The sequence below is a fragment of the Aspergillus ruber genome (assembly GCF_000600275.1).
Source record: "Aspergillus ruber CBS 135680 unplaced genomic scaffold scaffold00020, whole genome shotgun sequence".
Classification (NCBI taxonomy): Eukaryota; Fungi; Ascomycota; class Eurotiomycetes; order Eurotiales; family Aspergillaceae; genus Aspergillus; species Aspergillus ruber.
The window spans coordinates 348,331-363,548 of NW_024467316.1; the positions used below are offsets into that span (position 1 = coordinate 348,331).

The window sequence follows — 15,218 nt, forward strand, 5'->3', positions numbered from 1 at the left end:
AGCAAAACCAAAAAAAAAAAAAAAAAAAAAAAAAAGAGAGAGAGAGAAGACTTACCGAATGGGTCCACGAACTAGCGCTCGTGACAACGTAGCGACCAGTAGGATCCCAGTCAATGTCCGTAACACCGTAGTGTTCAACAGTCGCCAGTAATTGAAGGTTGGCGGCGAAATCCTTCTCTCCCTCGGGCTTCTCGCCCTCAAAGTCCATGTCCCAGAAGTCCATATCGAAGCTGGTTTGCGAGTGAACGGTACCAACGACGACAAAACGGCCCTTGGGAGACCAGTAGATAGCGTTGTTGTTCTTCTTGTCAAGAGTGCGCACCAGCTTGAAGCTTCCTAGTTGGTGACCCTTCTTTTCAGGGGCGAAGAAAGAGACGGCGGTCTTGGGCGCAACGGCAGCACCAGCGACGGCTTCTCCGGTGGTGATAGCGACGAAACGGCTGCCATTGGGTTCCCAGGCGAAGTTGATTACGGTGTCCTTGAGACTGTCGACAACCTCGACAGGAACACCCTTCTCGCGCACGCGGAAAATCTCGAGGTTGGTAGCCAGCGACTTCTTGGACTTGGAGTGACGATCGACCTTGACACAGACGTAGGTACCCTGGGATTGCCAGTGCAGCTTGACATCGGAAACGTTGAAGAGGTTACGGGTACGGACGATCTCCTTGGAGGGAACGCTCATCATACCGACTCTGGCGGGGCTGCTGCCCATTTCAGGCGTCCAGAAGCACAGCAGTTGCTCGTACTGCTTGATACCCTCGCGCTGGGTTGTCGCAGGAGACCACTCAAAGTCCATCACACCATCAATCTTAACAGACGTCTTACCCAGCAAGTTCATCCGCGGCGCTTCGTAGATCGAAATCGACTGACCCTGGAGCATTCTGGCAACGTACTTCTCATCAGCGGACCACTTGAATGCAGGCCACTGCACCTTCTTCTTGGGTTGGTCACCCTCTCCTGTAGGACCAGCGGTTAAGTCGTGAGAAACGAACGACCGCAGAGGCTTCCCGGTAGCGATATCCCAAATGATGATGTTCTTTCCATCCTCCTCGTAGCTCAGAACCGGTTGACCCTCTTCGACCTGGATCGGGCGAGCGGACCAGGTGGTCAAGTAGCTCTCATTTGGCGAGAATTCGACCAACTGCACAAACGGATGGGGAAACTGCTTCTGTTTCGTGAACGACGGGCCGCCCCAGAGCTGAATACCCTGCGGGTGGACGGAGGCGAGGAAGGAACCCTTGGGCGACCACTGTACGAACAACTGTGTCCAGTGGGCACGGTCGACCACATTCTCAGGCTCGTTGCCTTTGTTATTCCAGAAAACACCGACCTTATCGCCCCGGAAGAGGGCAAACTGGTCGCGAGCGTTGGCGTCGCCCAACCACGAACGCAGGTGCTCCTTCTCCTTGAACGGCTCGACGGTTGGCGGCTTGTATTCCTCCTCGATACGTCCTTCACGGCCATAGCGATCGATATCCATCAACTTGTTCACGGAAAGGGTGTGCTTCTTGTCCAGGGGGACACCGTGGAGCTGCTTGACGGCGGCGACGGCTTGTTCGGGGGTCTCGTATTCGACGAAGGCGAAACTATCCAACCATGCATTAATTTTTTTCACTTTTCCTTGCTAAAGCGACCCTCCAAGTATTCCTTCTCCTCGCAATACGTACCCTTCGGACTTGCTCTTGTCGTTGACGGGCATGAAAACGGCATCTTCGGAGGTGTGGCCGACCGCGTTGAGTTTCCTCAACAAGAACTTGATGAGCTTTTGCCGGCTCTCTTCAGGAACGATGGGAAGGCCATCGATGACGATAAATGTATCCAAACCCTCCTCGAGTTTCACATCGTATTGCTCCTTGAGATCTAGTGGATGACAGCGGGCGTTAGAAGAGGGGCAACAAACAAAAGCGAGAAAAAATTCGATCCTCAGCCGGCTACTCACCCGAGAAATCAACCTCCTCCTCGACCTCCTCCTCGTGGAGATCCTGCTCGGTAAGGGTATCGAAACTGGGCGCCATCTTAGCGGACCGCGGGCTGCGCAAAAAAGGGCCTTTTTGACGGGGAATGCGAATGAATGAGAGTCTGGCTTTGCTTTGCTGGTCGCCGCTCCCCGGTTTAGGGCAAAAGCGAACAATTCCAGTCCTGTGTGCGATTGCGGCTGACTCAGGGCTGACTCAGCCCGAACTCGGTCCCTCTATTTCATCTTCCAGACTACTAGTTCAGGGGAACAACTCTACGCTACTGAGTAAAGACAGAGAATATGGATTATGATGCTTATTTATGTTGCTCTACTAACGAAATAACTAATCTTAAAAAAAAAAAAAAAGCTATGACAGCCCGAGTGTCCCCGACACCAATTAATGACCGCACCTCATTAACACCTACCTGCAGAGTACATACGAATTTCGCGTTATATACAGAGTACGTCAGACGATAAGATTATTACCGGAACCCAAAATACCATCATCGAGGAAGCCCCATGAGCTCGCGAGATGGACGGGTCTGCGTCGTTACGCTTGTCGCACCCGTTAAGAGATTGTTCGAGATCCCGCTACAGCTCAAAATTTCGATGACACCAGGTCAGCAATGGTGTCTGTCCCTTGCGAATGTGCCCCGCGGAATGGCCTGAATTGATAGCATGGATCCTGGAATCTTGCAGGAGTACTACGTATAGGTTAGGATACTATTTAGGACGGGGGATGGAAGACGGACAGGCGACCCATAGTGACAGACACCTGGGCCTGTCTCTACTCCGTACTGCTGCATGGAATAGGATCGCCATTGCAGACTGTTATTTTGTGGTGTCTGAATGTACTATTGGAAAATGCCTTACCGGGGATTCTGCGGCGTAGGAAACCTGTCTACAGTTACTCCGTACCCAGCTGGGTCTTCTCTGAAACAACCACCTAGCCGCACTACTAAGATACCTAGCCATAATACAGTTCTTATACTCCGTACTCCGATTCCATAGTAAACAGCTACTACTCCGTAGTCTGTAGTAACTTCCAGCCACACGTGTCACGTGTGACAATTTCCCCGGCCGCCCGCATTCATTACATAAGCACAGCATCATGAGTTGCTCTCCAGATCGGAAGATCAGACGTAGCGATGCATATACCTGTCTGAGCTCTGAAGGGAAAACACTCAAGGAACATACATCTCCTGCTCTGTGCTATTGACGGTATTAGCAACTGGACGTTCTTTTGCCCGGCTGTTTATGTTGTTGTCTCTGTTTGGGCTCCTTTCAATCCCGCCTGCTTCTATCGTCCTCCGTTCCTGTCGCGCGTTTCCTGGAGGTCTCATGCCCCGCCGGTCCTAAGCGCCCAGCGATATACTCAGTGGTCACCGTACCTTTTGATAACTCGAACTTGGTTATTGGGATATTCTTGTGCTCGTTGCAGAGTTTGCTTCCTCGGCGGCATATTCGAAGCACCTTCACATTGGTGCTAGTGCAATTGTTTGCTTTTGCTTAGGGAAGGGGACCATATACTTGGACAGGATGTCACGTAAGCTTGGCTTGCTCTATGGCACCTTACATTTATCTGCCGAACTTCGTGCTGACCTGCTTTCTTTGCCTCCTTGACAGTTTCCCTGGAGACTCGCGAACAGTATATCCAGGTTATCGACTCCATTCTGGCCCAAAGTGATCTGAACGTCATCTCCGAAAAGCGCATCCGCAGAGGCCTCCAGGATGCCGTCGGCCATGATCTCACACCGCAGAAGGTCTGTCGGCGGCTTTTCGCATAGATATGCTCTGTGAAGATGGAAGCCCTAGTGGAGCCTATGCTAACTCTTACCCCTAGGCTGCGATCAAGCAGCTTATCATGGAACGATTCGACATTTTCGCGGACCAGGATGGGGTAAATGCTTCTGGGGATGGGGATAAGTTGGCCGAATCGACGACCAACGGCCATGATAACAGCGGCGGCTCAGTCACGCCTGCCGAACCCTCGCCCTCCACGCTCTCCGCATCACCACAGAAACGCGCAGTAGAAAGCGAAGAACCAGCAGATAGCCCCGATGACACATCCCCACCGGCCAAGAAACAGAAGCCGGATCACGATATCGACGCAGATGCCCTCTTTGCGGCCAAATTACAAGCCGAAGAAAATTTGCGTGCCCGGCCCACTCGAGGTGCCAGCACACGGAGAGCGGCGCCTGTGAAGAAGAAAGCCAAGCCTAAATCCAAGACAAAGACGTCCAAGAAGGTCAAGGCAGAGGATGATTCGGATGTTGGTTCGGGATCCGAGTCGGGCAAGAAGGAGGTTAAACGGTCTGGCGGATTTCACGTATGTCTAGCCATGTCCCCCAGGGGCTGATCGACGCTAACGGGACTGAAGGCACCAATGTCACTTTCGCCTGCACTTTCGTCTCTTTTGAACGAAGAAATTGTATGACTCTGTTAACATTTTTCAATCTCGCACTATTTTCCTCCAATGCGTACTGACTGGCAAATAGCTATCGCGACCCCAAACAGTCAAGAAAATGTGGGAGTATATTCACAAAAATGAGCTTCAAGACCCCAGCGACCGACGCCACATCCTATGTGATGATGGAATGCGTGCCGTCTTTAAGCAGGATCGGATACACATGTTCGCCATGACCAAAATTCTCAATCAAAACCTGTACAGTCCAGACGATTAGTCCACATATCTGGAGCTCCATGACGATATGTCTGCTTTTCTCGTTTAAAGCTGGGTAGTCTAACCTGCCCTGCTGCATTTACGACGTTCGATATTCCCTTTTCAGCACTGTTCACTGCATAAATCCGGGGGCGCCATCCATTCGCCAAGCCGTTCAATCTGTTAATTCTTCATTGACTTGTTATCTACATTCATTACCCCGGTATATTTACTTCATTTCTTTTTTACAATTTTCCTTTTCTCATATTCCTCCAGCGGGAGTTGGTGCTGCCCTTGCATTGCAAGGAAGAAGATACTGATCGAGTTCTTTATTGCTTTTAGGATGGATACTATCTTATTCATACTGCTTAGCTATCAATAATTTGCTTTTATAGCGTGGAGTTTCTCTGCAAACCCCGTATTCTGTAGTTTTCTCCCACTTCCTGACAGCATCTCAACGTTAAATGTTCTCCATGAACATCTCTAAAAAAAAAAAAAAGAAAGAAAAAAAGTATACTCCTGCCTATACACTGTTTATAGAATGGATAATTAATGTGAGGTATGGGGGGCGATTTCCTTGTGCAAAGTTCTCCGACCAAGCACATTTCCGAATAGCACGTTACTCACCACGGCGTGAAACCAAATGGTGTCATTCTATCTAACTCAAACTCTTCTATAACTACAAGAAACTTTGCACTTCACCAGCAACCCCCTCCACATCTTCAAATACATGCCAATGCCCGACGTCCTTGAGCACAACCGGCGGCAAGCTCTGAGAAATTCTCTGCGAATAAGATGTACACAAAGCCGGAGGACTAACCTTGTCCTCCTCACCAGTGATTATCAAAGTCTCACACTTAATAGATTCAACAGGTAGTAACTTGCTCCCGGTCAAGGCTATACACGCCTTCGCGTATGATTCAGGCTCCGTCGCGAGCAGCGACAGTCGAATGGCCGTGAGTCCAACGCCAGACGCTTTAGTTCTGGTAGAGGACCCGGAAGCACAAACCGCATCGACTACTGCAAGCATGCCTTTTTCACGAACTAGCTCCGCACGGTCGTTGAATGCGCTGATAGCGGGCTCAGGTAAGGGGCTGGGTGCTGGACCGAGGAGAATGAGTTTGTGGACTAGGTCTGGATATTTGATGGCGAATTGCAGTGCCACGAGACAGCCCATTGAGTGGGCAACCACCGTTGTGCCAGACGTCGATGAGAGGCCAGCGACATCAAAAATGCCAGCTAGATCATTGGCAAGGGATTCAATGCTGATGACGGACAATGGTGATGTCGGGGATAGTCCATGTCCTTCCAAATCAACAAGGTGTATCTCGTGCGACTTGTCGAGATCCAAGGAGTTTATTAACGGCGTATAGAGTTCAGAGGAGCCTCCCAAGCCGTGCACAAACATAATTGGGCTGCTGCCGGAGCCCTGCTTCTTGTAGTAGAGTCGCTTGCCGTTGATATGAGTCAGACAGTCACCAGTTACGGTTCTGGAGGCGTTCGTCGATGAAAGTTCCAGATTAGTGGGAGCGGTTGCCAACGATGTAAGCCGATCTCCTTCTATGATCTTGTTGTTGAGTTGGCCCAGACCGGAGATGGACACCGTGACTTCATCTCCGGGATTAAGGAACACGGGGGGGTTTTGTCCAAAACCGACTCCCGCTGGCTGTTTACCACCACTGTTAGTATTATTATGTAGGTATATATATGGGAGTGTGACACACAGTTCCGGTAGCAATAACATCCCCTGGCTGGATCGTGGTGCCGCGTGAGACAGTTTCGATCAGAGTCGGGACAGAGAAGATCAAATCGTTGGTAGTTGCGTTCTGTCTCTCTTGACCATTGACAAAGGTCTGGATAGTGAGGACATCTGGGAGATCCCTTGAAGGTACGGCAACCGGTCCCTAAACTTTCCTGTCAGCCTTGTTGCATTGCACCTGAAGCGGTAGGGAAGCACTCACCAGTGGGCAATAAGTGTCACCGGACTTGCCAATGAAGAACTGCTTATGATCCCGTTGCCGCTCCCTGGCAGTCACATCGTTGATAATAGTATACCCCCAGACGTACGCCATGGCGTCTTCTTTTCCAACATCGAAGCCAGTCTTCCCAATAATCACGCCCAGCTCTCCCTCATAATCTAACGTCTGCGTAAACCCCCGATGGAGGGCAATGGGATGTCCATGACCCACGATAGAAGTCGCACGCTTGGTAAACAAGACGGGATGTGTCGGTTGGTCAACTTTATCGGAGCTGTCATATCCGGACTTGTTGAACTCGACCGCATGCTCTGCATAGTTCTTTCCGACTGCTAGAATATCCCGGCCACTGATCGGAGGGAGGATTTGGACAGAGTCGAGGGGGATAGGATGACCGGTCGGTTTGATATTCTCGTATCCTGCTTGGATAACCTGGTAGAGGTTGTCTAGCGGCGTGCCAGAGGCAAAGGAGAGAGGTTGGATAGTGGTATCGTTCCAATTGAGGTGGCTGATGCGCGGGACTTTGAGGCCAGGGTGCACAAAGGCGACATAGTTGGTCAAGGGTGCTGCCATGTTGAGAAACTGAATGGTACCGAATTATTGTTGGTGGTTTTGTTCCGCTACATACAAGGGTAAGGTTTGGAATTATATACTATACGAAATTGTGATTCTCATCTCCGAGACCCTTTCCCCGTCTTCAGGTTCAATTGAAGAAAACAATCGGAGAAAGGAGATATTCATACTTAGTGTACAACGACCATCAATTGAATTTACCGGACAACCCCTCGGCAATACCCCAGATTTACCCCGGATTCCGTGAGGAGACATGGTCATCTCCGAGAGATGTCTCCGAAATGCTTTGATACAGGAATTGCCACGCCACAACGCTATAATATCTCAATTGAAGCTAAAACAAAAAAGGTTTCCAGAGATGTCGGGTAAGAGTCGGCTTCGGTTCTTTGAAGGGGTTCGAAACATTGCTTGTTCGGCCTACGCGAAGTTCCGCACCCAGTGATTCCAGGGTGTTTTTTGAATGGATTTTGTGAAATTGCCCTGCGAGACGACTGATTTAGCAACATTAAGCTTAACCATGGGTGTTCAGTACGTACATGAGCAAGATTTGCCGCTTAAGTTCCGTAAAGGTGTCTGTCCGCCAGGATGCCGCTTTGCGAAGTCGGTCACATCATAAACAATGTCATCGATGACAATCCCTATTCCTTCTAATTAGATATCAATAATCGGAAAGCTGGGAGGCTTTAGAAGGTAACTGACACATGGGGGACCCATCAGTGCCGTCTGCATTTTGAACTGCTCCGGCCGGGATAAATGGTAGACCGTCCGATGCTTGTTTATGGTGCTTCCGATCATGCGGACGGTTTCTGTCATTTAGGCTAGAAGGATGAGATGGGCTAGCATATTCAACATGCATTGTTGTTAAGACATCATTATTCTTTGGGAAGGACGCCAAGCCGAAGCTTGGTGTTTGTTGTACCCGAAAGTCCATTGTGAGACTCAACGTAGAAACGCAACCTGGGATAAAGAGATCTGAATATCAACAAAGAATGAGAGGGTCTCCGCGTTTCTTTCTTTCCATCAACTTGTACGTACTAATGTTGTACCTAAACATAAGGTCTCCAGACATCTCCGACATCTCCGAGTGATGATCCCGACGACCAACTCACCCAATGGCTCGAATTCAAAACCGCTGGCAATGGTACTTTCGGATAGTCGATCTTCATACGGAGTTACTTTTCATCCATGCGGGGAAAGAAGTGGATGTGTAGCCCTGAATGAGCTTCAGGCGCTTGATGTCCAGCTATTATAGATGGCGGCCTCATTCTCTGGTCACTTTTTTCCCAGCGTCTCTGCTTTCTCAGATATTTACTGTTAGCTTTCTTATTATCGTTATACTCAATCAATATGGCCTCTGCAATGAGCATGTCCTTACCCTATGCCAATGGAGCCAACCGTGGCATGAAGTACTCAAACAGGACTATGGCCGACTGGGGAAGTTCTCTACCTACCCGGAAGCATTCTCCTCATGACGATGTTCACTTTGATTCTGCGTTGAAGCCTCGCAATCATCGCATGATGGGTAAGTGGATACGTAACCAAGTCAAAAAGTGTGGTGTCTGGTAACTCATCGTCTTCCTCAGAGACCCCATCCACGTCCAAGATCTTGTTCCTTAACGTCCAAATGTAAGCCTTACTATTATCCAGCACATATAGGAAATGCGGCGGTCTCAACTAATGATTCTTTCCTATAGTATAGATTCCACCGGAATCGAGCCGTACCATGGTGATGTCTACGTGAAAGGTATTTGCGAGGCTTGCTTTACCATAGTTGCCGCAGAAACTTATAAATCAAATAGGAGAGCGAATTTGTTATGTCGGGAATGTGCCAAATTTCGAGACTCTACGCAACGATCCTACGGTTCGGGTGATTCAGGGCAACGGTCGAACCCTCATGTCCGGTCTAGGCGACGCGCACACTCATTTCACGTGGAATGAGACGGCTCTGGGTAACAACATTCTGTGTAATATTTGTGTGAGAAAGATACTTATGAGACGGATAACAGATAATCTTGGCGCAATTGGGGTAGAGGAGCATACCATTAGCACGGCCCGGTCCGCAATGATCTACCTGGATTCGGGATATACCATGTATGTCTCCTGTCTATCCCTTACCGTATCTTGAGGACCTTACTGACGTCCTAATTCATCGACTAGGTGTTACGGAGCAGCTTCAGCCAAGGATCGGCTTGACTGTGTTGTCCGCGATGCCATCAACCACGGGAGCATCCCTGGCCCGCGTTATCTCGCAAATGGGAAGGAAATTGCTCGTCGAGGGAAAGAGCTCACCTCGGGAATTACTGCTTTTGCTGACGGACCGCTTGAGATGCGGGAAGTTATCCGGCATCATGCTGGACTGGGGGTTGACCAAATTAAGCTGAGCATGTCAGGCGAAGAGGTAGGAGATGATCCCGAGTTATGTCTCAGTTCTGACTGACACCCGGTTAGATCCTTGAAGACCGTGCTGCAGAGGACAGCTACTTCAGTGAAACGGAAACAGCAGCATGTGTGGACGAAGCACACCGTCTCGGCTTACGGTAAGAGGCCCGCTCATTATACTCCTTCGATCATTGCTGAAGACCAGTAACCAGGGTTTGTTCCCATGCTCGAGCTCGCGAATCCGTCGCTCAATGTGTGCGACACGGTGTCGATGTCATCTACCATGCCAGCTACATTGATGAAGCCACCATGGACGAGCTGGAAAAGAATAAACACCGCCATGTTGTTGCCCCCGCCTTGAACTGGCTGTATGCAACTACATATGATGCGGGTCCGTTTGGCTATTCCTTTGACAAGGCTGAGCAGGATGGATACAAGAAAGAACTCGATGTTGCCATCAAGGCCTGCAAGGAAATGCACCAAAGAGGGATTACCGTCTTGCCGTATGTCTCCATTCTTCCCCAGGTTGTCCTTCGAAAATCAACTAATCTCGATCGTTAGGGGTGGTGACTATGGTTTTGCTTGGACACCTCATGGCACGTACTCCAGGGACTTGGAGCATTTCGTGAAGCTGCTGGACTTCACTCCCATGGAGGCGATTATTTCGGCCACGGCCGGAGTTGCTAAACTGTTTATGCAGGAGCAGGAACTCGGCAAAGTCCAGCCTGGTTACTATGCGGACATAATCTTAGTAGACGGTGATCCTTTGAAGGATATCTCCGTTCTCCAGGACCATGGCAAGCTTAATGTCATCATGGTCAATGGCAGGATCCATAAGGCGTCGCCAATGGACTTTGAGCTTTCAAGACCCGCCCTGATAGAGGATCCTGCAAGTCAAGCCAGCAGCAAGCTCAGCAATTATGTGTCTTATCTTGATGACCAGCAGAGCCACCATATCGGTCACCTTGATCTGGGCAACTCCATGGTTACACCGCTAGCCATGCTCTCTGGCGCGCCAGTCCGTACACTATACCAGGTGATTGAACTGAATAATGCAGTCGTCCCGTGTGGTGACCCTGTTCCCCTCGCTGGGCTCACCATCCAGGCTCCGCTGAGCGACCGTGATATCCTAGCCGTGGGCAAGAACTATGTGGACCATGCCGTTGAGTTTAACCGGAGTGGATTTGACTCAAGTGATAAGATCGACCAACGTGAGTGCTCCTAATCTCTGCCATTATTGATGTAAAGCTGACCTTTATAGCAACCCATCCGGTTATTTTCACCAAGCGGTCCACGAGCATTGTTGCCTGCGGTAATGAGATTTATCCTCATACGGAGTTCACGGAAACCTTGGACTATGAGGGTGAAATTGGTGTCATTATTGGGAAGCCTGGGTTCCGGATTGATGAAAGGAATGCCATGGACTATGTATGGGGTTATACCATTATCAACGGTGAGCACAACCAGCCCGAAAATCGGCAAATCTCTGAATAGCACGCGCTAATACTAGCCTATAGATATAACAGCTCGTGAACGACAAAGGAACCACAGACAATTCTACCTCGGAAAGTCAGCAGACACACTCTGCCCGATGGTAAGTATCCCGGAGAGTTGGAACAAGAATCGTGAGTGCATATCGTCTGACTCGTCCCAGGGTCCAATCGCTGTCCCGGCTGGCCAACTCCCGAAAAAGCTACGCGTGCAGACCTTTGTCAATGGGGAGAAACGCCAGGACTCTACCACAGATAACCTCATCTTCTCTGTCGCGAAGCTGATTTCTGTTATTTCCGAAGGTGGGACGATCAGGCCCGGGGATGTCATTGCAACTGGCACTCCCGCCGGTGTTGGTATTGGCAAGAACCCGGCCAAGTTCCTCAAGCCTGGGGATAAAAGTGAGTTATCCCATTAACAGGAGCATACCTCTACATGTCAGAATGTATGGGCTAATGGCGTGATTTTCTATGTATAGTTGAGGTATCTGTGACCGGGCTTGGTTCTCTCGAAAATCGCATTGCGGATCCGTCATCAGAGAACGCTGTTGCTAAGCGTGTTTCTCTTGAAAGTCACTTGGCCAATCTCAACATTGAACGCACAGTGTATGGATCCGGCCTGATGTGTCTTGATGGAAAACAAGTGAACGTCCGTAAAATTGGAACAGGACCGGATATCGCCGTGTTCGTCCACGGACTCGGTGCTTCGAGTGAATATTACACGCCAATTATCAAAAGCGGAGGCTTTGAAGATAATTACACGAGCTATGTCTATGATCTTGAAGGGCATGGACTATCAGCGACCAATGTTGCCTCGATCGTCACCATCGAGAGTTTTGCAGATGATCTTGCTAATGTGGTTGCATTGGCTGGAGCCCGCTCAGTCACTCTTTTCGCCCACTCCTTAGGCTGCCTCATTGCCATGGCTTTTACACTTCGCGACACAAGCAAAGTTAAGAAGCTGGTTCTTATGGGACCACCGCCATGTCCTCTCCCCGAAGCTGGCAAGATCGCGATGAGCAAACGTGCCGCTGCCGTTCGTGCAACGGGTATGATGGCATCAGAAACAGCAGACGCCGTAAGCCAATTTGGAACATCTAGTGCCACAAAGATCTATCAGCCTGTTGCATATGCCGCAGTTCGCGCGTCGCTTCTTTCCACAAACCCCGAGGGATACGCCAAGGCTTGTATGGCAATTGCGACAGCGTCTTCCATGGCAGTGGAAAAGTTGACGATGCCTGTTCTCCTGATAACTGGTGATGAAGACAAGACTTCCCCTGTGAACGTTGTAACGGACCTATACGAGCGTCTCCCCGATTCTCGCATGGAGGTTCTGCGATGTACTGGCCACTGGCACGTGTACGAGAATGTCGAGGGGGTCTCGCGTTTGATACGGTATTTCGCTTGACTAGGTGACCAGGATTATAAGTTTCCGGAAATGCAAGCACCTGAGGCGTCGCTAAAAATGAAGAAGCCCAGTCTCAGAAGTAGTACGGGGTTCCTGGTCAAGCTTCTAGCTACATTCATCCTCATTGTCTTTGTCTTCCTGACTATTCTTTTCGTTGAAGAGCTGCCGGTTCAAAATCTGCGTGAGCCTGTACGCCGTATTCGCCATTTTTATACCATTATGATTCGGTGGATCGAGTTGTCGCTTGATAGGTATTACATACCAATATAGTTAACCCAATTCAAGTTCGCCTTCTTCACGATTTCGGGAGTCATGTCGCAACGACCGCTGCCACGTATCAAACACAAGGCGGATTCCTTCATAACAGCATCCAAATGATTCTCTAAGCTACGTAGCTCTAGAAAGTAGAGAGATGCGGCGAAGATAGGAGCAAGAAAGGGTGCTCGGAGATAAGTTGCGGGGATATCTCACGTGAACGACGTCAATTCCGAATGTGTAGAACATAAACCTATTCCTCTCTGCGGGGAAGCCCCTCGAAGTTTTCAATTCATTGGCATTTACGCTAAGTTATTGTATTTTATTTCCCTGGAGGACCAAGATCATGCCTGAAGCACCCGTCCCTAGCACAGGTGCTGGTGGACCTGCCGCATCTGCTCCACCTCCGGAGATTCCAGTGTCTGGTGTCAATTCAACGCCTAGCAATGGTAACACTAGGGCAAGGGCCCGTATTATCAATCGCCGGCCAAGGAAACCTATCAGCTGTCATTCATGTCGGCAATCCAAGCTGAAGTGCGATCGACAGCAGCCCTGTGCCTCGTGCAAACGGCGAGAGTGTATCGAATCCTGTGTTTATGAAGGTCCCCGTAAGAACGAGGCGGATGCGGGAAGGCTGTCATCATCTGAGACCGTGCAGTGTCCTAGTTCAAGAGATTCCCAAGGCCTGGCCAGCCCGGAGTCTCTGTCGTCGGCCCCGGGTCCGAACAGATTTCATCGCACGCCAATTCAAACAACTAGTTTATTATCCCACGACCATGGCTATCAAGAGTATAGCCATGCCCATTGGGACGCCCTTTTGCAGCGGCCGATAGATCAAATGCGTCAGCAGTCATCACCGCAGCATGACCCTTTCTCACTTCCAGGTAACCTCTGCTTTCCATTTTCATTGGGTTCCCCAGTGTCGAGGAGCGAGTTATTGGCCATGTTGCCATCATCCCACGCCTGCGAATATCTTATAACACAATATTTCATGCGCCTGTCGCCCCTGTTCCATATCTTGCATGGGCCAACGTTTCAGAAGCAATACGATACGTTCAAGCAAGATCCGTCCGGTGTGGACCTTTCCTGGATGGCATTACTGTTCTTAATTTGTTCCGCAACCCTGAAGAGTATGGAGGGAGATGAGGCTGCGTTAGTCGATATTCAGCCCAATGTGCCCGGTTCTCATGATATATCCTCGATCTCTTACAAGTTACGAGCTGCTGCGTTGGTCTGCCTGTCGCAGGATCAATTTTTAATCCGTCACAATCTCGACACACTTGAAGCTCTTTTGGTATTGATATATACGATTAGTAATATCGAGGGCGTCGAGCATGCCTGGACATTGCTAGGTGAGTGCTTGCTGATGGAATTCATGACCCAGAAATATGACAACTAAAATACTCCTGAACAGGGATCGCGTTAAACATAGGCATTGCATTACAGTGCAACACTGACACAAACCATGCGCAGCTCAGCTGTATCGATATCGAACGGCGTCGTCGTTGTTGGGCTGGAATCTTGATGCTGCACACTTACCAGGCTATCTCATTCCGAGATATCAATATGTCTCTTTTGCTTAACACCGAAGCCACAATGCCGGCTGATGTCAACGATGTCGATATAAGAGACGATGCCATCCTACCACCATCAAGCAAGCCGACCCAGATGTCTGTCATGAAATTCAAATTCCGGATGTTTCAGCTATCCAGCAAGATCTGCCATCATCTCTCAAATAACTCAAGGCTCGACGAAGCCACGCTTGACCACTTTGATGGCCTTATCTTAGAGCAGCAGCAGAGCTGGGACACGGTTTTTCTTCTAAATGGGTCACCTAGTATTTTGGATACCTCAAGTTATGCTCATTGGTGCGTATTGCAACTGTATGCGCACCAACTATACTTACTCATACACCGACCATTCTGCAAGCTGTGCGGTCCCTCTTTTCGACCAACGTCTAGAGCGAAATGCATTGGTTCTGGCGCCACTCTGTTGGACATCCACCGCCAGTTCTGCGACCTTCCACGCCTGCGACATTACCGTTGGTTTGTCTACGGCTTGGTAAGCTTTTATGCCATCCATGGAGCTATTGCGTTGGCATCATGCTTGCTGGACGAGCACGATACGCATGAGTCCCCGTATTACTCTACGTTCGCTGCAGCCGTGGCGCGTTTTAATAGCCTTCAGAGTAGAAGTCAGATATGTATCAAGGCCTGTCCCATTCTCCGACGCCTCCAGTGAGTATACATTCAGGTTTGGGAACCCTGATGAATGAAACTAATCCGACTTTACTAGGTCATTGTTGTCCACTGAACAATTCCGGTTTCCAAACTCAGTTGACTACAATTTTGGGGCCACCTTTGATGACTGGATTGACGGCGCGCAATGGTTGAACCCGGAGTCTATAAACTGGGTAATAATGCCCCTTCCCGCTTGAGTGTGCTGTGACATCCACTAATTATTCCACAGGAGTTCTGGGACAACATATTGAACAACGCACCACCATCCTAATTGGTAC

At 49.6% G+C, this 15,218-nt stretch overlaps 5 protein-coding genes across 5 annotated transcripts in view; 3 read left to right on the top strand and 2 right to left on the bottom strand.

Moving 5' to 3' along the window:
• Positions 1-2,015, bottom strand: part of EifCb (translation initiation factor eIF3 core subunit b) — a gene marked incomplete at both ends in the record, with an annotated part of 2,563 nt that extends 548 nt beyond the window's left edge. Inside the window, 3 exons of the mRNA XM_040784605.1 lie at positions 56-1,586; positions 1,668-1,860; positions 1,940-2,015. Of these exons, the coding sequence (XP_040637403.1) occupies positions 56-1,586; positions 1,668-1,860; positions 1,940-2,015 (1,800 nt within the window). The remainder of the gene's footprint in view (positions 1-55; positions 1,587-1,667; positions 1,861-1,939) is intronic.
• A 1,383-nt stretch (positions 2,016-3,398) lies between these two features.
• Positions 3,399-4,902, top strand: EURHEDRAFT_142939 (SWIB/MDM2 domain protein). The gene is made up of 5 exons (XM_040777772.1): positions 3,399-3,503; positions 3,584-3,720; positions 3,801-4,286; positions 4,456-4,764; positions 4,844-4,902. Exons 1-4 carry the CDS (start codon positions 3,497-3,499, stop codon positions 4,639-4,641), a joined length of 816 nt encoding a protein of 271 aa, XP_040637404.1. The 5' UTR covers positions 3,399-3,496; the 3' UTR covers positions 4,642-4,764; positions 4,844-4,902.
• Positions 4,903-5,298: 396 nt separating this feature from the next.
• Positions 5,299-7,168, bottom strand: EURHEDRAFT_532050 (bifunctional fumarylacetoacetate hydrolase/alpha/beta hydrolase family protein; the record flags this gene model as incomplete). The annotated part of the gene is made up of 3 exons (XM_040787208.1): positions 5,299-6,285; positions 6,344-6,523; positions 6,581-7,168. The coding sequence occupies 3 exons, from the start codon at positions 7,166-7,168 to the stop codon at positions 5,299-5,301; spliced, it is 1,755 nt and encodes a 584-aa protein (XP_040637405.1).
• Positions 7,169-8,590: 1,422 nt separating this feature from the next.
• On the top strand, positions 8,591-12,830 carry EURHEDRAFT_503870 (fumarylacetoacetate hydrolase; the record flags this gene model as incomplete). Its single annotated transcript, XM_040785801.1, has 13 exons — positions 8,591-8,690; positions 8,752-8,794; positions 8,863-8,912; positions 8,968-9,117; positions 9,175-9,259; positions 9,326-9,566; positions 9,617-9,705; positions 9,760-10,050; positions 10,109-10,758; positions 10,809-11,000; positions 11,065-11,141; positions 11,202-11,439; positions 11,517-12,830. 13 exons carry the CDS (start codon positions 8,591-8,593, stop codon positions 12,443-12,445), a joined length of 3,135 nt encoding a protein of 1,044 aa, XP_040637406.1. The 3' UTR covers positions 12,446-12,830.
• A 216-nt stretch (positions 12,831-13,046) lies between these two features.
• EURHEDRAFT_379064 (uncharacterized protein) lies at positions 13,047-15,211 on the top strand (the record flags this gene model as incomplete). The annotated part of the gene is made up of 4 exons (XM_040779135.1): positions 13,047-14,052; positions 14,115-14,937; positions 14,996-15,113; positions 15,170-15,211. The coding sequence occupies 4 exons, from the start codon at positions 13,047-13,049 to the stop codon at positions 15,209-15,211; spliced, it is 1,989 nt and encodes a 662-aa protein (XP_040637407.1).
• Positions 15,212-15,218: the final 7 nt, after the last annotated feature.

Excerpts from the sequence above, each read along its gene's own strand:
- EURHEDRAFT_142939 (XM_040777772.1), top strand. Across the intron at positions 3,721-3,800 it reads ATGATCTCACACCGCAGAAG|GCTGCGATCAAGCAGCTTAT; the intron begins GTCTGTCGGCGG and ends TCTTACCCCTAG. Across the intron at positions 4,287-4,455 it reads AACGGTCTGGCGGATTTCAC|CTATCGCGACCCCAAACAGT; the intron begins GTATGTCTAGCC and ends ACTGGCAAATAG.